The following is a 24,464-nucleotide window of genomic DNA, read 5'->3' as shown; positions in this document are numbered from 1 at the left end:
CTCCATCAAACATGCGCACTGGCACGAGAACCACTCGCGGCCATTCCCCACCCCCATCCAGCCGGGACCGTGACTATATAAAGAGGGAGCGGCCGGCGCACAAACGTTGGTCAATCCTGATGAATAGATTGTTGTTGTTGTTGTGGTGGTGTATGATCGCCAACAGAAAACCCATCACCGCCATGACCGTGCCTCTGAACGACACAAAGCAGGTTCAGACTCCAGCCGGTGAGGGAGATTCCTTCTGCTATTTCGGTTACGGAAGTAACTTGTTGCGGGAGCGGTTGCAGCTTCAGACTTCTTCGGCTGTGCGGCTCGGTGTGGGCTACCTGAAGGTAAGTAAACAAGACATGGCTGCCTCCCTCCTTCACCGTTAACCCTGCTGACCGGGGTATGGTGCTGAGGGAGCACCCTTTTTTTTTAAATGATGAACTGAAACAGCAAGCTGGGGATCTGAAATAGAAATAGAAACGGAGTGTTCTGTTGAAGAATCCCCGCACTGGGAAACGTTAACTCTGCCTCCCCTCTCCCGCTGATGCTGCCAGACTAGGGTGGCTCAGTGGTTCGTACTGCACCCTCGGGCGACTGTCCGGCTGGAGTTTGCATGTTCTGTACGTGGGTTTCCTCCCGCAGTCCAAAGATGTGCAGGTTAGGTGGGTTGGCAAAGATAAATTGCCCTTACTGTCCAGGGTTATGTAGGCAAGGTGGATCAGGCATAGGGTAGGGCTGGCGGATATGGGTGGTATGCTCTTCGGAGGGTAACTGTGTACTTGATGGGCCGAATGGCTTGCTTCCATACTGTAGCGATTCTAATATTTTATGATCTGTTGAGGTTTTCCAGCAATTTATATTATTGTTTGAGATTATTTTGTTTTGAAGATTGTTCAGGGGTGAGCAATCCCCTTGTTTGTTCCTCTTGTATTTAAAGTTTCCTTGCTGACGAGAGGCAGGTGTCAGTGTTTTAGCTACATGTGTTAAACGTGGTAGGTTTTATTGTTAATGTCTAGAATGGACCGTTCTGTTCATCTTTTCTATGAAGGGATCCTTGCCTGAAAAGTTTAATCTGGACCTTCCGCGGAGTAGCAGTCGTTGCTGGACTGCCGCTCGGCTTGATTTTCTTGCCCCTCCAACCCTGACCTTGCTCTGAAATTCTTTCCCAAGCTTTGGAATCCAATTCCCAAGATATGGAAGTGCTGGTGTTGGACTGGAGTGAACAAGATCAGAAGTCACAGGACACCAGGTTATAGCCCAACAGGTTTCTTTGAAATCACAAGCTTTCTGAGCCCTGTTCCTTTGTCAGGTGATGTGAAGAGAAACACCGACTCAGAATATAGGCAGAGATACCAAAAGGTCACATGCTAATAGTGAGTAAACTGTCGACAGGCTGAATAATAAATCTCTGCAGGTGATCAAGTGTCCAGCGATGTGAATAAAGTGTCAACGACTGAATAGCAAGGGAAGTGATGACTTTGATTAATTGAGGCAGAGTGATAATTACAAAAAATTAAAAATAAGGTGTTGCTGGAGACAAACCAAATGGCTGGAATAACATGATAGGTGTAAGAGTCACAAGCCAAGGGTCTAACCAAAGTAACAAATAATCCAAAGCCAAGCAAACTAAGGTAGAGGTAGAAATTATCAAGGTGATGGTATCAAAATAGGGCAGTAAGGGAGATATCACAAATACAGAACAGTATGATGGGATTCACATGTAATGTGACATGAACCGAAGATCACGGTTGATGCAATCTTCGTGGGTACAGAATTTGGCTGTCAGTTTATGCTCAGTGATTCTGCATTGTTTACCTCAAAGACCACTTTGGAGGATGCTTAGTTGAAGATCAAAGGCTGAATGTCCTTGACTGCTGAACTGTTCCCAACTGGAATATTCCCTCAATCAACTGTGATCTTGGGTTCATGTTGTGTTACATATAACCCCACCACACTGTTTTGTATCTGTAAAATCTTTCCTATTGTCCCGTTTTGATATCATCACCTTGATAACTTATGATCTCTCTACCTTTAAATAGTTTGTACAGTTTTGGATTACTTATTACTTCTGACCAACTTCCCCAGAAACGTGGAATTGTCTCGTCGAGTACTCCATCGCAATATTGCAGAGAGAAGGTGGGGTGGAGGGTGAGGACAGGATGCGTCCACACTGCATGGCTATTGATGCTTTTAAAAAATGGAAGTTCCAGTGTGAATAATAGATGGATCAGTGAACGGATGTCAGGAAGATGGGTCATGGCCCATGACAGTTGTGTGTGCATAGAATGAGCTGTCAGAGAAAGCGTGGAAGCTAGTACAATTATAACATCTGAACGTCACCTGGATGTCTACATGAATAGAAAGGGTTTAGAGGGATATGGAGAAAGTGAGGTCTGCAGACGCTGGAGATCAAAGTTGAAACTTTATTGCTGGAACAGCACAGCAGGTCAGGCAGCATCCAGGGAACAGGAGATTCGACCTTTCGGGCACAGGCCCTTCTTCAGGAATGAGCAGAGAGTGTTCAGCAGGAGAAGATAAAAGGTAGGGAGGAGGGACTTGGAGGAGGGGCGTTGGAAGAGCTTCTGTGCAGAGGAGATGACCTGGGGTGTGCAGTGAGAGAGGGACTCACTGAAATCTTTGTAGAGAGAGGCTGGGAGCTTCTTCAAGGAAGGCATCCTTGTAAGAGGATTCGCAGTAGGTTGAAATCTTCGAGGAGAAAGTGAGGTCTGCAGATGCTGGAGATCAAAGTTGAAACCTTATTGCTGGAACAGCACAGCAGGTCAGGCAGCATCCAGGGAACAGGAGATTCGACGTTTCGGGCACAGGCCCTTCTTCAGGAATGAGCAGAGAGTGTTCAGCAGGAGAAGATAAAAGGTAGGGAGGAGGGACTTGGAGGAGGGGCGTTGGAAGAGCTTCTGTGCAGAGGAGAAGTTTCAACTTTGATCTCCAGCATCTGCAGACCTCACTTTTTCCTCGAAGATTTCAACCTACTGCGAATCCTCTTACAAGGATGCCTTCCTTGAAGAAGCTCTCTGCCTCTCTCTACAAAGATTTCAGTGAGTCCCTCTCTCACTGCACACCCCAGGTCATCTCCTCTGCACAGAAGCTCTTCCAACGCCCCTCCTCCAAGTCCCTCCTCCCTACCTTTTACCTTCTCCTGCTGAACACTCTCTGCTCATTCCTGAAGAAGGGCCTGTGCCCGAAACGTCGAATCTCCTGTTCCCTGGATGCTGCCTGACCTGCTGTGCTGTTCCAGCAATAAAGTTTCAACTTAGAGGGATATGGGCCAAGTGCTGGCAAGTGGGACTAGATTTATATAAAACATCTGGTCAGCGTGGACAAGTTGGACCAAAGTGCTAAAACTCTTATGACTTTTGTATCGCAAGTTTCTTTTAATTAGTATGTTCATATCTATTTGCAGTATTTGTACAATATTGTTCTTGCTTGCACATATTCATATCATGTAATGGGATCCTACATCCTTTGTTGTCATTTTCAAACTACAGCCTAAAACGTAGTTTCCAACACATACATGTGTTATCTTCCTAATGTATTCAATGGGATAATGTTTGTAATATGGTTCAAGTGTTTTGACTCAATTGGAAGCTCTCAACATTTTGATTCTGTTTATTATGTGAATTGAGTGTAACAAGCTTTCCCATTGGCGAGCAAAACCACTTGGATCTGAACAAACAGGATGGAAAATATGGCAGTATTGAAGTGTTTCTTCATGCTTTTGTCGTTTCACTTCATAACAATTTTCACTTTTTTTGATTTATGACTTTTTAAAAAGTGTGTTGAGTCATTGAAGTCTTACAGAAAGAGGCCATTCAGCCCATCAAGTCTGCACTAACCCTCTTGATAGCATTGCTATCCCTGTAACCCCACATTTAACGCAGCCAATCCATCAAACCCATACATCGTTTAGACTGAAGGAGGAAACAGGAGGACTCAGCAGAAATCCATGCAGACACAAGAAGGTGCAAACTCCACACACCGTCTCCCAAGGCTGGAATCAAATCTGGGTCCAAGGCACTGAGGCAGCAGTGCTAACCAGTGTGTCACCATGCCACCCTTTTGTTAAGGTATGGAATTCCCATTACTTTCTATTAATTTTCAACTTTCTCTCCCCCCCCCCAGGGCTATAAGCTTGCATTTGGTTTCCCTGATTTGCAAGACAGCAGATGGGGAGGAGGTGTTGCGACTATTATCCCAAGTCCTGAAGATGATGTATGGGGCGTTATATGGCATTTGGAAGCTGCTGATCGGCCATCTTTAGATGAGCAAGTATTGTTTTATATATCTAGTCAGTATTTTCAAATAACATCTTCTGTTCTGAAGACTGTTCACAGGACCTGAAATGTTAACTCTGCTTTCTCCCCACAGACACTGCTATAACCTGCTGAGATTTTCCAGCATTTGTTTTTGTTCCTGATTTCCAGGATCTGCAATTCTTTAATATATTTTCTCTTTTTAAATTTTTACTTTCTAGTAAGACTTGGAGATTAAATGGATGATGGCCTATCTCATTCAGTTTTGTTTTAAAATATGATTTGGGTTCCAGTTTGAGTCAGACATGCATGTGTATGTTTATGCATAGGGATCAATTTAGTCTCTATTTCAGACAGGTTCCAAGTATTCTTAAAACACTGTTTTATTGACCAAACTATATAAGTACATGTTGCAATGGATATTTTTTTTAATTTGCATGATACAGCTCTTTAGCCAAGGAGCAGTTAGCTAAAATTACCTTCTACTTCAGAGGATTCATCGGAGCTCCTCATGTAGTGCTAAGTGTTTTAAAGGGAAATTTTTCATCTATCAAACTGCAGCTCCCTGTTATTTTCCAGGCTTTACATAAATACCATTACGTATATCTGAGCAAAAAGTATTCATTTACTCAATTGACACTAAACCAATTAATTTACCTGCTGCTTAACTGTTTTAATTTGATTACTATTGCCATATGCCACCACTCAACCTCTCTACAGTCAGCTATGCCTCAACTGAGGGCCACACTCTCTCAGAACTCCAAAGGACCCCTTCTGTACTTTATCCTAAGGATTTACCTGCTCCTTGGATGCTGTCTGACCTGCTGTGCTTTTCCAGCACCACTCTAATCTAGACTCTGATCTCCAGCATCTGCAGTCCTCACTTTGGCGTAGTTGATTTTAACCTTACTGTGAATCCTCTTGCAAGGATGCCTACCTTGAAGAAGTTCTCATCCGTTCTCTATAAGGATTTCAGTGAGTCTCTCTGTTACTGCAACCCCCAGGTCATCTCCTCTGCCCTGAAGCTCTTTGACCATATCCTGAAACAGACTGTCGACCACAGCCACATCTGCTTCCTCAGTGCCTGCCTCCGTAACTAACTGATCCCACATGGACTCCGGACTATATTCAAACCGGCACAGTTTGGATCCAAACAGGACAACCAGTACAGACTACAAATTGAAAACACCAGCAACGTTCTCCTTCAGGATCCTCCGCTCCATACTCTCAGCCATGCGCCACTACCTAACCCCTCTATAGTCAGCTATGCCTCAACTGAGGGCCACACTCTCTCAGAACTGCAAAGGACCCCTTCTATACTATATCCTAAGGATTTTCCTGCTCCTCTGATGCTGACTGACCTGCTGTGCTTTTTCATCAGCATTCTAATCTAGACTATCGTGATAATGTCAAGGTCTACTGTTGCTTCTGGCTAGAGACCTCAGCAAAAGATTATTTTGAAGTGAGGTGGGGCTGTTGTGGAGGAGAGAAAAGGTTGGGTAAATACAGTTATAATTATGTGAGAATGTACAGAAAAAAATCAAAAAGGTTAATAGAATGCTGGCCTTTTCATCAAGAGAATTAAAATACAAGAGGGTGGTAGTTATGCAAAACCTAATTGGGTCACATCTGGGGTACAATATGTGGCTTGGATATCACATCATGGGGGGGTAGATTAGCCTTGAATGGAGCCTTCCAATGGTTGGGCAAATACAGGATGAGGAGATTAGACTGTAGAGATTTGGGAGTGAAACTTGTGAACAGATCATCAATGTTTGAAACTGTCCTCTTTTTAAATAGCAATTGATATTAGATCGATTTGACAAGAATGGTTAGTTATTCTTAATAAGTCACCTATTGGACTAGCTATGATACTTCAGAGAATGCTGAGGAATTCAGGATGAAAAATGCTGAGGTACTGGTTACAATCACCCAGTCTTCGTTCAATAGTGGGATGGTTACAGAAGACTGAAGAATAACAAATGTTATATCCTAATTTGAATAAGTATGCAGCACAAGGATAAAAATAGCCACCACAGTCTAATCAATTGGAAGTTGCTACTGTGAAAGTGTGATTAAACATCTGTGAGATATATATTTGTAAAATAACTCCACCAAGTCACTCTTTACTTACACATGAACAGAGTCAGGCACCAAAGTGTCAGTATCTCTGAAACTCACACTTTTTAAAAAGAAAAGGTATTTTTTTTCCTTTTATTAAACCCTATACTACTGCCAAACAGTGGTAAAACTCCCCCTTTTTAATCTGTCAGCCAGGGCTCCCTGATTGGGGCTGTTAATCTGGGCCAATCAGGGAACTCATTCTATAAGGTCCAGCTGGGTGACCTCATTGTAATCACTACAATTCATATCTTATTTTCAAAGTTTGGACTTTAAACTAGTAGCGAATGGATGTTGGTTTAGTTTTGTCAAGAGCTTTAAAATTACCTGGGTCATTATTTCCTGAACCGTGATTTAAACTGGCATGTAACGCCTGGAGTGTTAATGGAAGTTTGTTTATACTGTGAAGGTTGACAACTGGAGAAAGAAGACATCAAGCCATTAGCAAAGTAGAGTCTCTTGGATCAGCAAGTTATCGTTCTATAATTTTTAATTCAAAAACTTTTTGGGCAGTTCAAGGGAGACTTGACTGGGGTCAGAAGTGAGTACAACTGCCCCAGAAAATGTTCAGAGCACTTAAAGAAATAGTTACTTTAGTGAAATCATGTATGATTGATATCTGATTATTATTGTGTTGATGAATGCATCTAGTTTGGAACACTGGACCAGGAGTGGTTGAACTCTGCATTTGATTAAAAGACTCATTTTAAGTCTCCGCTCTATTGGGTGAGTAGTCATGGAAACTGGCCCCAGACCTCACCAAACAGGAACTGAGTAGAGGCAGGTAAATCAAATGACAGAAAGGGAAAGATTTATCCCTATTTTTGAGCAACTGTAATGATGTTGGGCTTAATGGTGTTTTGTCTCTCTGTATCTTAATCTATCTTTATGTATATTTATTTCTTTTGTACAATAAACTTTTGTCTTAGTGCTGCAGATTTGGTTTTAAAAATTGTGCTTGTGTTTCAGTGAAAGGCCACTATGTTAAATTTCAAAGAATCAGGCGAAAATTAAGTCACATGGAGAATGTGTATTAATTGGGAAAAGCTGGCATGAATCTCTAAATGCAAATCCTTGATAAACGTACTGGAAATCCTGTTTTTCTGGATAGATTACTAACCTAGAATTGTGTGCGAGCAACACAATTAACCAAATTTGTGGAAGACGAACACTTTACAAGTATTATGAACTCTGAAAGGGGTAGACTTTGGAAGGAAATGTACAAGCTGGACAAGAAGTGTGAAAAGGTGCATTCTGTTGGAAGAACCAGGACAAGCAACAATGGGCGCAATTCATAAGGGGAAATGAAATCAACTGGAGGGTATGTCTTCAGAAATAATCGAAGACAGTAGATTGGGAAAGCAGTTAAAAAGACAAACTGAATTGTGCACTTTATAAATGGGAAGTGTGTGAAAGCTTCAGAGGATGTAGTAAAGATTTTTTTTGGCATGGACAGGTTGGACCGAGGGGTCTGTCTCCATGCTGTACATCTGAGAAAATTTATTTATGTAGCTCACCACTCATCTTGGCTCTTTTTGCCCTACCTCGGGCTCTTTTCACTTGGAATGAGAAAGAGGCAGGTATTAAGGGATATTAAAGTGGTGGCAGAGCCTATACTTTTGGTGTAGGTGGGGAGATGTCCCAAGTGAGTGAGTAGGCAACACAAAATGCATGCAGAGTTATAGTGTGGGATTGGGGTATGTGAAAGTGAATGGGGACATTGGTGCAGTTCAATGGTGAGAGTGATAGACAGCTTTTGAAGGGATGTGGGTAGAGTAGCAGAAATAGAGAGTGAAGGGTATCAGTCAGAAATTAGGAGCACTTGCACTCATAAATCCTGTGTTTGCTGGTATTGCTGTAGATCTGAGACTACGTTGACTATTGCACAGGTGGCAACCTCTGACCAGGCTGGCATGGCCTGGTGTCATGGCCTCCATTGGTGGACTAGGAGGAAGGGAAAGTCTTGACTGTACCAGCTGAAAAGTGTAATGCTAGAAAAGCACAGCAGGTCAGGCAACATTCAAGGAGCAGGAGAATTGACGTTTCTGGCATAAACCCTTCATCAGGAATGCAGTCCTCACTTTCTCCTTGACCGTACCAGCCATCCATGAGGACTGTCAAGTCCTGTCTGTAAAGCGGGGCACCAATTTTCCCCTATCTATGGCAAGTTTCTGGAGCTGTGCAGCGCAGTTCTGGATAATGCTTATCAAGTTCACAATAGACGTTTCAAGGCGGCCTGGATGCAAGGGATGCATGTCTTTTGACCGATATCCAATGAGTGGTGTGTAGTTCTGGAAATGGCACAAGGTAGGATTGGGATGGAATCATGTGAAGGGTGTCAAAAAAAGTGATTCAGCCCATTGTTTTAAGCAAGGTTTATCAAACTGGATGGTTTTTGATGCTCAGTTACTGTAGAAGATGAAGCTGGCCAGCTGTCTGATTGTAGATACATAGTTTGTGGTGTTGCTGCATTGTTTGCTGGGAAATTATTGTGTGAAGAATCTATGAAACTGCTCTGCTAGAACTTGTGTAAACTATTTGAGTGACTTCATGAATGTATAACTCGTGAAAATAGTAATACTCAATACAAAGAAGGTGATGCCTTCCATAAACTCGTTTTGTTGGATGGAATTTTTTTCAAATGTAATCCTTCTACTCTTCAGTAAAGGATGAAAATATTGCACTCGCACTAAAATACAAATGTATGTGAACCATTTCCAGAAATTGTCCTATTTTAATTTCAACAACTGTAGTTTTAGCTGAAGCTACAGTGCCTTGTGAAGTGGACAAAGTTCTTCAAGTAATACTGATTATTTTCTTTTTTTAAAACCGTAAGCTTTATAAACACATTTTCACCCATAAGTGTGAATTAAATCTCTATATTCTACAAAAGTATACTTTAATTTTAAATATCGAGTTTTATGTGTTTGGTTTATAATGCACAAAATGTGTGGTTATGGTACTGTTGATACTGTCTGAGATTCGACCATCATTAAGGGATGTTTTAATTAGTGATGGATCTGGGGAATGGCAGTGAAGGACATGGGTTTGCAATTATATTTATTACATTGTAGTATTTGTTTTCTTTTGAATTTGCACTATTGTGCTTCTTGAAATTAACAATCATAATCATTTTATATTGTAAGGCTGGTGGGAAGCTTTAATTGTTGGGAAATAGTTTGAATTAAAGCTAATATATGGTTTTGTTATTACTTCTGATCCACAAGGGTAAAACAGACTAACACCTCTGATTTTATCACCTAATCCTTCGATGGAATCGAAGCCTTGTCACCATTTAGTGTTTCATTAAAAAGCTAAATCTATTCCCCACGACTCTATAAGAAAATGTTTGCAGTGATGGTTTCACGTCTGTTTTCTGTTTTATTTATGAACCATTTTGAAGTTGAAATGATTGGGTGGTTCGTAGTGATCCAAGAACGTGCAGAGACTGAACATCTGATTTTGTTTTTCCCTTTTCTTCCCAACAGTCAAGAGGGTGTGAAAATAGGACTATACAGTCCAATACAAGTTAAAATTCAACAAGAAAATACAGGAGAAGTAATATGTCAGACTTACCAAATGAATAATTTTAATTCTACCCTGCCATCTCCACTTTACAAAAAGGTAGGCTTGGAAAATTAAGGCTACCTCGTGGTAATCTATCTGCACAGCTTAGTGGAAAATTTGTTTTTGAGGTTATCCTTTGCAAACTGTGTACTTTCAAAACATTTTGATTTTAAAAGTTAGACCAGAGAAAAATATAACTATATTTTGGTAAATAACAGCTTTCCATTTCATTAGCAACTTAGTTAAACAGATACTGCCTTACTTTCTCATTTATTTACTGTTTTGCAGGTAATTTGTACAGGTGCAAAACAGAATGGATTGCCGGCCGAATATATTAAGAAGTTGGATGCAATAAAAACAAATAATTACAATGAAACCACCCCATTTACAATCCAAATTAAAATGATATTGCATCACCTACAAAATGATACATCGGAATGAAAGATGTTTATTTTTGAAAAGTCATTGTCTGTGGCTACGATATAAATGTTTGAAACATGCTGAATCCTTAAGATTTTGTTGAATTGAATTTTGATCTAAAATTGTGAAAAGTTTATAAATCTGACAATAAATGTCATTCAAACTGTTGCACGTAATTCAAGTTAAAATGCAAACATTGTTACGCTAGATCAATAGAATTTAATTGCCTTTTTCAGCCATAACTCATCTGATGTCCAGTATTTGAAATGTGATATCTGTTTCTGCTTTTATTTTAAAATGCTGATCTTTGACAAATTCAGTCCTCCAGTTATAAATCTTTTTCTTAATTAGAAAAAGCCCAAGTAAGATTTATAGAGCATTGACAAAATGACCTGTATCCTAATGTTGACTCTAATTGGACTATATAGAAATTGACATCTTATCTGAGAAAATATTAACATTTTGTTGTCATTATTATCTCTTTTTTAGGATTTAGAAACCTCTTTTTAAAGATTTGTCTGATTCCATAATGGCTTTGTTAAATTTCTATTTATTAATTCTTTGACAAAGTTGTCATAGGCTTGCCTAGGATTTTATTGAGAGAATTGCCTGGAATGTGAGTGTAACCATACTGAAGTTTTACATGTATTAAACATTTTATTCAAAGTTTGTGAGAAGATTTGTAGCTCAGGTGCTCGTTGTTGTGGTTCTGTTCGCTGAGCTGGGAATTTGTGTTGCAGACGTTTCATCCCCTGTCCAGGTGACATCCTCAGTGCTTGGGAACCTCTTGTGAAGCGCTTCTGTGATGTTTCCTCTGGCATTTATAGTGATTTGTACCTGCTGCTTCCAGTTGTCAGTTCCAGCTGTCTGCTGCGGTGGCCGGTATATTGGGTCTAGGTCGATGTGCTTATTGATTTTGAATCTGTGGATGAGTGCCATGCCTCTAGGAATTCCCTGGCTGTTCTCTGTTTGGCTTGTCCTGTAATAGTAGTGTAGTCCTAGTCGAACTCATGTTGCTTGTCATCTGAGTGTGTGGCTACTAAGGATAGCTGGTCATGTCGTTTCATGGCTAGTTGGTGTAATCTCCCACTGCAGATTTCATTCCTTTACTCTTCCTCATCTCCATCGAACTAATTCTGCATCCTGATATCCTACTATCCTATTTCAAAGCCATCTCTTAACTATTGCACCAATGCCATTCTTGATTTAAAGTGTCACCTCTATCTCTTTAACTAGCTTCCTATTCTTCTTGAGTGTCATATATCCCTCAATATTCAGGACCCAATCCTTGTTATCCTACAGCCGTGTCTCCATAATGTCTATCAGATTAGATTTATTTACTTCATTGTGTAGTATCAATTTGTTTATTTTCTTATTTTGTTACACATTTAGATATGGAGCCTTTGGTTTCATATTTTTATTATCTTTATTGTTTTATTCTGAGGATTTTTGCTCCCTCTATCCCTTCCTACTATTCCCTGATCCAAATTTTCCATAGTATTATATTTTCCCTTTTACCTTATCTCTATTCTTTGATAAACCACATCTTTTCACATGATCTCTTGGCTCCACTGTTCAGTTTCAGACTCTCTTTACTTCCCTATTTATATGGTTTGCAATGGTTCAAGTGTAAACTGTACTAAATGAACAGCCTCCACGTTTCCCAGTACTGGTGCCAATGGCCTACAAATAGGAACCCACTTTAAGAGATGACTATGTAACTCGGAGACTCAAAGTTTAAGTACTCTATGCTAATTTGCATGCAGCTTAGGATAATAATACACAGACAACATCTTTAAAGTTCTGCTTTATAATGTTATGCCCACCTCCTCATCCTCTCCATGCAGAAGCTTTTTACTAGTTCTACCTATGTTGTTGGTACCTACATGGACCATGACCACTGGTCTCCCCCTCATACAGCAAGTTTCTTTCCAATTCTGAGCAGATTCTCCAGTCAAGCAACACAGCAATGTGGACTCTCACAATTTGCTGTAGAGGATGGTACCAATTCATCCTCACTGTACTAAGTCTTCAATGGTTCCCTTTACTTGCCTCACTTTCAGTCACACACTCCTGTCCTAACCATCAACTACTCAAAAGACCCTCTCCTAAGTAGTGTTACTATCTCCTGGTACAGTGAATCCAGGAGACAGTAACTCCTTCACTGTTCCATCATAAATGTTTAGTTGAAGCTGCCTGAACTTCAAATACTTTCAGTGAGAGTATTTGTCCTAGATCACAATAGTATCCAGAAGCTCCCACATGCTGCAGTCTTGATACATTATATGTTGTGCCATCATTAATGGATTTCAATTGTTCAGTTATATTATTCACTTGTTTATGTTTCCTTTTAACTAATTTATCAACAAGACGAAATTACAGTAAACCCTTTATTAACTGGCACCTATGGGATCAGGAATGTGCTGATTGATCAAACATAACAGTGACCAGGTGAAATTTCGAGACATCAACATCCCTCAAAATATCAATGCAAAAACACACTAAGTAATAGAAACACAATGCAGAGAGTATACAAGTCACTGTTATACTTTATTTACAGCATACAAGGACATTCCTGTAGATTGCGGAATTTGATGTGTACAAGTTTTGCCAGTTTATCAAGAGTACCAGTTGATAAGGAGCCAGTAAAAACAAAGTTTGCTGTACTATGTTAAAATTTAAGAATGGAAAAGACCTTAACCACGAACCAAAACTCACTAAACTGCTAGCTCCTTTCTCTACTTTGGCAGAATATTACACACGTAAGGGTATTTTTATTACGCAACCAGTACTGCCTGCTTGAATCAACTCCTATGCATATCCAGGATCAACATCCAAAAGGCTTGAAACTTAGAAGCACTGGGTGCATAGGCCTCAGAAGCTCATTTGTGGTAGCCACTTAAGAAACCAGAGCTATAATCCACATGCTAACATCCATTGCCATGTGCATGGACCATCAGAAACCATACAGCTTAGGAGGAACGTTCACAATAATACCTTGAATAACAGTGACACACCCTGTCTTCATGAAGTTACAGAAAATTTCTCAGAAATACTAGACAACCAAGGCATTTGTGAAAGAGCTTGTGAAGAACTGACAGTAATTGATATTAATAAAGAAATAACACTTGAAAATATATCTGGGTTGAAAATTGATAAATTACCTGGACCAGATAAGCTACATCCCAGAGCATTAAAGGAGGCGGCTATAGAGATAATGAATTATTACTTATATTTAAAAATTCTATAATTGCCGTAAGGGTTCCTGCAGTCTGGAAAGTAGCAAACGTAACTCCATTATTTAGGGAAGGAGAGAGAAAGTTTAAATAACTAGGGATGTGTTAGTTTAATATTTGTGGTAGGGAAAGTGTTAGAACTGACTATGATTAACACGATAGCTGGACATTTAGGAAAATAATGGCAAAATTTGGTTTTCGAATGGGAAATAATGTTTGGTAAACTTCTTGGACTTTTTAAAAGACGTTACTTATAGACTAGATAAAGGAGAACTATTGAATGTACTTCATTTTGATTTTCAGAAGTCCTTTTATAAGGTCCCACACAGAGATTATCAAACAAAATTTGAGTGGATGGGTTGGAAATAATACAGTAATATGGATTGAAAACTGGTTACTAGATGGAAAATTGGATAACTGAAGCCTCTGATGATCCACCATGTGTGAAATCCAGCCTAGAGCACTATGTTACAACAAACCACCTGAAAGGACATGTGAAAGTTATCTCTGAGACAGGTGTTCCAAGGAGAAGCTATCTCACACAGATTTTTCCCTTTTTCTTGCAAAAGTAGAGAACTCCCTATTTCCGATAAGAGATTCAAATTAAAGGTTTTTCAGAAATGCAGAGCCATATTTCCAGTCTGACAGTTTTTCCAAAACAGAGGACTATTGAAGGAAGCCAAACCACCCCGTCCCTTTCCACAGCAGTCAGCTGCTGTACTCTGAAATGTAAAGGTCCAGAATCACAGACAGCCACTTTGACACCTTATTAAGTATATAAGGTAAGGGGGGAGTAGAAGGGTGCCTTATGGGTCTGGTGCCATGATGCAAAATAGTAAAAGGGACAGGTAACTGACACAGTGTTTGGTATAGGTCAAAGTGGGTTGGCAAAATTGGGTTCTGCAGAGGTGAAGGAGTGCAGATGTTGGATTATGAAGATCAGGTCTGGTGGTGGGGTCATGGGAATAGCATGGGGGTGAAAGGTGGATGGAGGGAGATCGGGTCCAGAGCCAGGAAAGGGAGACCAGGTCCAGAGAGATGGTGGATGTAAATTGTGTCCAGAGTGGGAAAAGTGGGGCACCTAGGAGAGGGTGCACCACCAGGGCAAATACAACATGATCCCAACCAATACTTACCAGAAGTCTTACACTGCAGCCACTCCATACTCAAGCGAGACAGACCACGGTGGCCCAGTGGTTAGCACTGCTGCCTCACAGCGCCAGAGACCCGGGTTCAATTCCCACCTCAGGCGACTGACTATGTGGAGTTTGCACGTTCTCCCCGTGTCTGCGTGGGTTTCCTCCGGGTGCTCCGGTTTCCTCCCACAGTCCAAAGATGTGCAGGTCAGGTGAATTGGCCAGGCTAAATTGCCTGTTGTGTTAGGTAGGGGGTAAATGTAGGGGTATGGGTGGGTTGCGCTTCGGCGGGGCGGTGTGGACTTGTTGGGCCGAAGGGCCTGTTTCCACACTGTATGTAATCTAATCTAAAAAAAACAACAGGAACACAACAAATGGTGCTTCCCACCAGAAAATGAAGCACACAACTTACCACTATGGAACAATTCATCAGAAAAAGGAACAGCTAGTGTTCATCTTCACTCCTAAGAGGAAAGCACACATCTAGCACTGGTCCTACCCATTCTCCAGAGGGCTGAAAGAAATGTTTGATGCTGAAGTTCCACAAAAAGAAACATGGTGGGTAGGGGAGTGAGATACAGCTTAATGAGTAAAAACTTAAGCTTTTTAATGAATGGAAAAATAATGATTGGAAGGAGTAAACATTGGGGATAGGATGAATACTTGTGAGGAGGTGTAGTATAAGGTAGCATCTATCAATAGGATAGCTCATGCAACACACAAAGTGATGTCAGGTCATGTGGCAAAGTATGGAACAAAATTTACTGTATAATAGCCATGGAGAATTTTTCCTGTGCTGCATATATAGTACATAATTTATTGAATAATTCAGGTTACCAAGACCTGCTCCATGTTCATCTCCCAGCACACTTGCAATTGTTGAGGGCTTAATAATTGCCAGGATATGCTGGAGAACATTTAGCTCTCCACCCTGGAGGCTCCCTACCTCTATTCTTGATGAAGGGCTTTTGCCTGAAACATCAATTTTCTGGCTCCTTGAATGCTGCCTGCCCTGCTGTGCTTTTCCAGCACCACTCTGGTCTAAACTCTGGTTTCCAGCAATCTGCAGCCCTCACTTTTGCCATGCTGGAAAACTCCCCAACTCTAAAGACTGTACCTCATACTATAAAGCACTCATTCAAGAAGAGATTGTGCCATCTGTAATAATTATATATTCAATAAGTGAAAGGCTAGTTCTTCCGTGGAGGCATAGTCCACTGGAGATGTGGTGACACACAACCTCTGTGTATCCCATGTTAAAAATCAAAACTGAATTTGTGCCTTTTATAAAGTTTTAGGAAGGTTGAAGCATTAGAAGGGCCTTGATCTTTGAGTTCTGCTATTGAAAGGCAGGACAACCATGGGTAGTTGGAAAGGACACACCACGGTCATTCCTAGGCCAGTGGAGGAAGAACCTAAGGTCATGAATATGAATGTCAGTGGTGCCTTTGTCCTCTGACAACTTCTTTGGAAATTAAAGTTTTCACAATAACTTGCTCCTTGTTCAAATGCAGCAGGGTTGCCTCCGCGGTTTTGTTCTGATGTGGGACTATCAATGAGTAAGTGTCATGCTTCTTTGGTGCAGACTTAATAGCCTAGATTTCCTTCATTCCTTCTTTCAGTTTAAAAGAAGTAGTAAATTACAATTAGATTAGATTAGATTACATTACAGTGTGGAAACAGGCCCTTCGGCCCAACAAGTCCACACCGACCCGCCGAAGCGAAACCCAGCGATACCCCTACATTTACCCCTTACCTAGCACTACGGGCAATTTAGTATGGCCAATTCACCTGACCCTGCACATCTTTGGACTGTGGGAGGAAACCGGAGCACCCGGAGGAAACCCACGCAGACACGGGGAGAATGTGCAAACTCCACACAGTCAGTCGCCTGAGTCGGGAATTGAACCCGGGTCTCAGGCGCTGTGAGGCAGCAGTGCTAACCACTGTGCCACCGTGCCGCCCACTAATTCTCCAGGAAATGATGCAAAAGTAAATGGCAATTTAGGTGCAGAAATGAAAACACATCAAAGGTTTAGCAACAAAGTAACTGAACAAGTTTGTTCCTTTAAACTTACTTTCACTTGCAGTATAGTACCAGATTTATGGTAGTGCATATAAATAGCATGAAATGCGAAACATGGCATTTTCAAATCATTAATGTGCTCCAATGACATTGGTCAGGGCAAATTCCACCCCAGGAGGAACATATCCTTGTTCTATTTTTCATCCCCTTTCTATTTCTACCATAATCTAATAAAAGATTGCAAGAAATCCAGGCCAGATAAGACAGTCATAACTTGCTAAGATATAAGTATGTAAAACATTAATAACATAATAAATAGGAGCAGGGGCAGGTAATTCAGATCCTCAAACCTGTACCACCATTCAATAAGATCATAAGTGATCTTCCCCAGGTCTAAATACTACCAGCTCCTCAAAACTCTTAACTCCATGATATGTGAAATATCTATCTATCTCCTCTAAACAGTTTCAGTGATCTAGCCTCCACACTCTTTGGGATAGAGAATTCCACACATGCACTACCCACTGAGAGAAGAAATTCCTTTATGTATCAGTTCAACTGAATGTCTCTTTATTCTGTAACCATGTCCCCTAGTTCGAGGTTCTATTGTAGAAGCATCTTCTTAACAACAAACCTGCCAAGCCTCCTTAGAATCTTATATGTCTCAATAAGATTGTCCTCATTCTTCTAACTGGTAATTGATAAAGACCTAATATATTTAGGTGTTCTTGATAAGTCAACCCCTACATTCCAGTAATCAGCTTTTGAACATCCTCCAATGCCAATATATCATTTCTTAAATACATAAACCAAAACTGTACAGAGTACCCCAGGTGTGGCATCACCACCATAATGTACTCTAGTAATAATAATTGGAACTTTCACCTCTTATCCATAAAGGCCAAAGTTCTATCTGCTTTCTCAATTAGTTGCTGTACCTGCATGCTAACATTATGTGCTCCATGTATAGGAATGTTCAGATTCCTCCATGCTACATTTTTTGGAGTCTATTTCCTGTAAAGAATATTATTTTTTATTGTCCTATATTTTTGATTGTGTACTGAAATGGAAAAAAAGACTATTTTAAAAACTAACTATTATGGCGGGATAGCTGCACTTTTTAAAAGTAAGCAACATATTGTTGTAAGTACATACAGTAAATGCTGTTTACACCATTGTATGTTCACCAGTCAGGGCAATTGAGTTACAAATAAACTGACACAGGGGGTGTGCACAAAATGAAATTTGGCAGCAACAATTTGCTGATTGGTTTGTAGAGTTGTGACCAAATGTCAATGACAAAAGCTTTCTGCCTTCCAACAACAATGTGATTGACTCCCAGATAACTAAATAACTTGAGAGTATGAACAAGATGGCCAGAACCATCTGATTTCAATAAAGTATGGTGTTGTCACTGTCTCTGCAAAAAAAAAACACCTGAAGCCTGAAGAAAGCCAGTTCATGTTCCCTCAACATTTGCTGTTGCATTTAATCAATGATTTGGAGACTTAAGTTGTGAACCAGACACTCTATGCCTCCTGCAAGGAAGTGGAAGTACCTGGAGAAGGATGAGCGAGGAGCAACAAGTTCTGGCAAGACAACAAGATCATCTTAGCAAACTGTATGAAAGGACCATTGAATGCCTTGCCAGTTTCTTTCTCATGAAAAAAATTTTTTGTGCATCTGTCTTTGTGTGTATTGTGGATTTCATAAGGGATTTACTTTTTACCAATGGAGCTGTATATCAATGTTTCATAATTGCTTACCTATAACTAAAATCTATTTATTTGTAATTAATAGTCATTCTTCTTAATTAGAAAAATCTGGATCATACTTTCCATTAACTTGGGTCTTAAAAGACTGAGAAATTGGGAAATGTTGCAAACTTGGATAATATCTTTAATTTCTGTGATGACTCTGGGAATAGTGGGCCTTAATTTCCAGCATATTACCCCAGTGAGGCATGACATTCCTTCTAAGTCTACCTTTTGATTCTCCCTGTAAAAGTGCATGATCTCACACTTTCCTACATTACAATCTATCTGCCAAAATTTGTCCACTCACTCAACCTTTATACTATTGTATGTCCTCATTACAGCATCCTCTCCCATCTATTTTTGTATTGTCAGCAAATTTGAATACACTATACACTGCCCCTCCTGCAAGTCATAAAAAGTAAATAATCGAGGTCCTAGGACTGATAATACGTGAGATTGCACTAGTTACATCCTTGCAACTGAAAAAACCCCAGTAATTTTGACTCTCTGTCTTCTGTGTATTAACCAGCCCTTAATTAATGCTCATACATTACCTAAATACCATGCGCTCCTATCTTGTGCAGTGGGCTTTTATGTGGCATCTTATTGACTGCTATCTGGAAATCTGGATATACTATATCTACTGATTCGCTTTTAGCAATTCTGCTTGTTCTACCGTCAAAGAACTCTGGTAAACTTGTAAAATATGATTTCTTTTTCACAGAACTATGTTGGCTCTGTTTGATTGTGTAAAGCTTTTCTAAATATCCTGCTATTTCTTCTTTCGTAATGGACTCTCACATTTTCCCAACAGATGTTAGGTTGACTGGCCTATAGTTTCTGGGTTTGTCTCCATCCCTTTTTAAACAAAGGTAGAACAACATAGCACATGCTTTACAATTCACTGGGATCCTCCAGCATTCCAGTGAGTTTTGGATTATTTCAACTAATGTCTTCACCATCTCTGCCGCCACTTCCTTCAAAGTCCTTGGATGCTCCAAGTCCTGGTCACTTGTTTACTTCAGTCTCAATAATTTATCAAATACTTTGTTACTTGTGGTAGAGACTTTACAAGGTCTTTCCTACACTTTGCCGATCTGATATATTTATATGGGTAATATGTCCTTCACTGTGAAGACTGCTAAAAAATATTAGTTGAAACTATCTGCCATTTTGCTGTTCCCTCATTGTCAATTCTCCAGTCACATCTGCAATGGAATCTACTTTCAGTCTAGTTACTCTCTTTTATGCATCCATAGAAGATCCAGCTGTTTGTTTTTATATTTTTTGCCAATTCACTTCTATAATTAATTTTCTCCCTCTCTATTAACTTTTTTAGTCATCCCCTGCTTGTTCCCAGAAGATTCCCAATCTCCATGCCAATCATCAATTTTCAGTTTTTTGTACGCCCTAGTTTTTGATTGAATATTCTCCTTGACATCCTTTCTTATCCACATGTGGTTTGTCTTTACGTATAAGAGTAATTCCAATAACTTGTAAATGCCTTAAGATTTCCAACTTTCAAATGTTTATTCTAAGCTTAGGTCATGATTACTGTATACTTCTACCATCTTGGTAGCATTAAAATTTCACACCAGTTTCAAGTAATCCAGCTAATTACAGTGAAGCAGTAGGTCTGTTCTCAGTAAAGAGTAATGCAAAATCATAATTTATTCTTGTCCTCTGTGGAAAAAAATCTGTTATCAAAAGTGTCAATTAAGACACATATTCGACTACGTCTCCCCATGTTATTGGGAAGATTCTAGAGTTGATTATTAAGGAAGAAATAGCATTATGTTCAGAAAAGCTTAACACAATTAAACCGGGTGACAGCCTTATCCTTCCTGGAAGTGGTGAGAAGGAGAAATAATTAGTTGAATTGACTCTGGAGAGATACTCAACTCTTTTCACCACCTCATCAATTACATGCACAGTGAGAAGGTCCACTGGGGAATTTCTTGAATCATGAGCAATTAAGCACCATAAGCAACTTCCCTAATTATCTGCCTCTTTGATTGGATAACCAGGGCAACCTGCCTGTGAAGTTGGCAGGGAGAGCTGCATTTGTCCAAATCTGGCAGAACTCAGTCACACAGATGGAAAGCAAAGGGGTGATCTCTGAAAGGCATCACTCTATTCTTGTCTCCAAACTAAGGTCTCCCCTGCCTCCTCACTAATTTCATCCTGTTAGAAGAAAAGAAGACCTATATTCTCACCATTAAATTCCTTTCCCTGAACAGTAAGCCTCAATCAATGGCCTTTATGACTCAGAAGCTGCTTGTGTTTTAGTTTGTGCCACTGTTGAGGTCTATGATTCGCCAAGAAGGTTGCTGAAGCTGCAATTCATTGATGTTACTCAGCAGTGGAGGTGGTGAATTCGTTGACACATAACACTCAACTCAACACAATCTAAAAAAGGGAAAATCACAGCCAGTATGACATGCTGGCTCCCACTAGATTGAATTGAATGGTATGTTTGTGGCTGAACAGTAGAACTGCGAAGTCCCAAAAATAGTAAACATGCTAAATCTTTACTCCCCTCAGAGAATATTCAAAAATATAATTTTACTTTTCAAAATGCACATTATCATTAGCAATTGTTTCCTCAAGCCCTGATTCATCCCTTCCTAACTCTTCTTCATAAATTCCCTTTTTTGTTTCCTTTGATGGCTGTCCTGTGTCTTTTGTTTGCTCCTTTCTACAATCTCTTTGGAAAATTCCAAATCGATTCAACCATGGCCTACCTGGACCTATGCCACATTGTTGAAGATGCCAGAGCAGTATCTGGCACAAATGCACTTCCCAGCTGTTTTATTTATTTATTTATTTATGGAATGCTTTTTGTAAAATAATCAAAATAGAGGTGAGTCCTTTATCTGAAGTTTATTTCTTGACAAATATTAACCAATGGTGATTGTTCACTACCAAATTACCCATTAGTGTTCTGAAATGTTTCTCAATACGTTCTGTTTCCTGCTTACATGACTATGTTATATCAGTATCCATCTCTTGCCCCTTTATACTTCCCAACTATCAGAACAATGGAATTTCCCATTCATTCTTTAAAAAAGAAAATCTATAGCCATATTCTCAGACCTCCCTTCTATCGAGGAGACAACAGTGAGCTTTCACATCAAACTTTTCTATCTTTCCATAGTTAACAACCTTTCTCTGAAACAAAAACAGGAATTACTGCAGAAATTCAGCAGGTCCAGAAGCATCTGTGGAGGGAAAGCAGAGTTAACGTTTCAGGTACAGTGACCTTTCCTTCTAACTAATAGTAGGAAAACGTAGTATAAATGCTGAACTATAGGTGGGGCCAGGGATTGGGGAGTGCACGATAGGTGGAGATGGAGCCCAGAAAGAGATAACTGCAGGTGGACAAAGAGTTGGATAATTGCAAGCTGATAATGGGGCCCATTAGTAAGTGAAAATGCATTAGCTGAGATGTAAGCAGCCCGTGTCATGGGGTATACAGATATGTAAAGAGCAGGAAGAAGGTGTTCAGGCCCTAAAATTATTGAGGAAAGTGAGATGCTGTTCTTCCAACTTGCACTGAGCCTCAGTGGAATATTGCAGCAAGCCTGAGATAAAGATGTCAAAATGGTAACAAAATGACAGCCTCTGCTCTTTTGGATGCAGATGTTGGTGGGAGGGTAGGTGAGCATGAAGGGGATGAAAGAAAAGGTCAGAAACAGCTAAGGGCCCTGTCAACCATAGTGGCAGGTAATCCTTGATTGAAGAAGAAGGTGGATATTTCTGAGGCACATTCTCCCCCCAACCCCAACCCCAACCCCAACCCTCACTGTGACTGGTTGAATCACCAAATGCGGTGGAGATGGATAAATAGGGTGAGTGGAATGGAGTCTTTGCAGAAAACAACATATGTGGATGTATAGTCCAGGAACTGTGGAAGTCAGTGAGTTCGTATGGAACATAGATAGCCAGCCTCTCCCCAGAAATGGAAACAGAGATGTCGAGGAAGTTAAGGGAAGGATGAGTCAGGGAAAAACCACGTGAAGGTGAGAACAGAGTGGAAATTGGGTGAATTTTTAGTAATTTTTTTCAAAAGAACAATTTTTCTCTGCGCACAGTATGTACTTCTTTTCCTGCCTCTTTCATCTTGCTTGGAGTATTTTTTGATCTTCTTCCCACCCACCTTTTCCTCATTTCCTTCATTCTATATGTGATACTGTCTCATCTATACCTCATGATTCCCGTCTCTTCCCATGTCTCATACCTTTGATTCACCCTGGCCCTTCTATTTTCTATTTTCTCTCTTCAAATCCTGCCTCTCTTTTACACCAGGTCCTCTCCCTTCCCATATAATTTACCAATCTTCTCTCTTCTGTGCCATGCCTTGGTTATCTGCTAATGTAGAATATCCAGTAAACCTTTCACACTTATTGTACCAATAGCATTACTCCATTTGCATTACAATCTGTATATCCAAAACACTATTACACAACTAGTTCTTCCATGTCTCCCAATAGATGTATGACTTTAAAGTAGGTACTCAATTATTTTTTCCAAAATCTGCTTCAATTAACTCTTTATGTTTCATCTCAAATTCACTTTGGCCTTCACTGCCCATGTGCAATTTTGGAGGTCGACAAATGATGTTGAAATACAAGTCGTTCTGCTTTAACAAATGCTTCGTTAATGCAAATTCGCTATAACATGATTGACGCATTGGGGACACTGTTTCTAAAGTGTGAACTTTTAAAGTGTATATTGATTATAATGCGATTCCAGCCCCATTAGTATAAGTGGTGCTGCTAATACGTGATTTTCTTGTAACACAGGGTTGCACGAGAATGGAACTATCGCATTACAGCAGAACCGACTATAATGATGTTAACAGTCATTCTTACTTTATCCATGTGATGGCAGTGTAATCACTGAAAAAACCTTACCAAAGGGCCCTTTTTAAAATGGAAATCGCAAGTGCTGGAAATGCTCAATCGGTCAGGCACCATCTGGAGATGAAACAGTTGACATTTGAGGAATGGAAACTGCCTGTGCATCCTCAAATGTGAAGTTGCTGGAAGAATGTAGCACCTTCTGGCTTTACTTTCCCTTTTATACTTTGGTTTTGTTTATCGTCCTTTAACTTTAGGTGTTGTATCTTTGGTGAGAGTTATGCAATTTCCGTTGGATTTCAAAAAAGGTATGCCAGTTATCTAAATAATTCCTCATCTTTTACAGATTGTAACTACAGTCAGTTCTAATTAAAATTATTACATGAACAATAATTTATATAGTGTGGACTATCTGCAAGATGTACTGCAGAAATTCACTAAAGATCAGCAGACGCGTTAGAATACCACCACCTGCTAGTTCCCCTCCAAGCCACTCATCATCCTGATTTGGGCAAGATATCATTGTTCCTTCTGTGTCGCTGCATCAACATCTTGAAATTCTCTCCCTAATAGCATATGGATTGCAGTGGCTCAAGAAGGCAGCTAGGGATGGCAAAGTCGATGTCTAGCAAGTAAACATATTTTTAAAAATCTCTTAGCATAATGAAATGTTCTAAGGCACTTCACAGGAATATCATAAAATAAAGTATGACTCTGAGCCATGTAGGGAGATGTTAAACCAAAAGCTTGGTGACACTAAAGATACAGGCAAACAGACTCCACCTCAGATTGTTGCCAGTGAAATGAGGTATATTGGTAGCTCAGGAAAGAGGTGTGGAATGAAGGTAGAAACCAAAGTCTTTGGCCTTCCTAATAATCATAAATATGATTATTTTATAACTGTGGTGGATCCAAGAGAAATGATAGTGAGGTGGAATTGGGTTTTGTCAGCATATATTAGGAAACTATCACTGCACCGCTAGATGAGGGGCAGCATGTGGATGAGAAATAGGAGGGGAGCAAGGATAGATCCTTGGGAAACAATGGGGCAAGAGCAGAAAGTAACATTGCAAGTGA

The 24,464-nt window shown here is 40.1% G+C and overlaps 1 protein-coding gene across 1 annotated transcript; it reads left to right on the top strand.

The window, feature by feature from the left end:
* The first annotated feature begins 11 nt into the window (after window positions 1–11).
* On the top strand, window positions 12–11,039 carry LOC122564400 (gamma-glutamylcyclotransferase-like). Its single transcript, XM_043719210.2, has 4 exons — window positions 12–335; window positions 4,132–4,274; window positions 9,872–10,007; window positions 10,239–11,039. The coding sequence occupies exons 1-4, from the start codon at window positions 12–14 to the stop codon at window positions 10,389–10,391; spliced, it is 756 nt and encodes a 251-aa protein (XP_043575145.2). The 3' UTR covers window positions 10,392–11,039.
* Window positions 11,040–24,464: the final 13,425 nt, after the last annotated feature.

Source organism: Chiloscyllium plagiosum, unplaced genomic scaffold, assembly GCF_037043375.1.
Source record: "Chiloscyllium plagiosum isolate Xiang-an unplaced genomic scaffold, Cpla_swu_hap1 HiC_scaffold_34, whole genome shotgun sequence".
Classification (NCBI taxonomy): Eukaryota; Metazoa; Chordata; class Chondrichthyes; order Orectolobiformes; family Hemiscylliidae; genus Chiloscyllium; species Chiloscyllium plagiosum.
This window is presented reverse-complemented; position numbering and strand designations above follow the sequence as displayed.

Excerpts from the sequence above, each read along its gene's own strand:
- LOC122564400 (XM_043719210.2), top strand. The coding sequence starts at position 12 with ATGCGCACTGGCACGAGAACCACTCGCGGCCATTCCCCACCCCCATCC. Across the intron at positions 336-4,131 it reads TCGGTGTGGGCTACCTGAAG|GGCTATAAGCTTGCATTTGG; the intron begins GTAAGTAAACAA and ends CCCCCCCCCCAG. Across the intron at positions 4,275-9,871 it reads GATCGGCCATCTTTAGATGA|TCAAGAGGGTGTGAAAATAG; the intron begins GCAAGTATTGTT and ends TCTTCCCAACAG.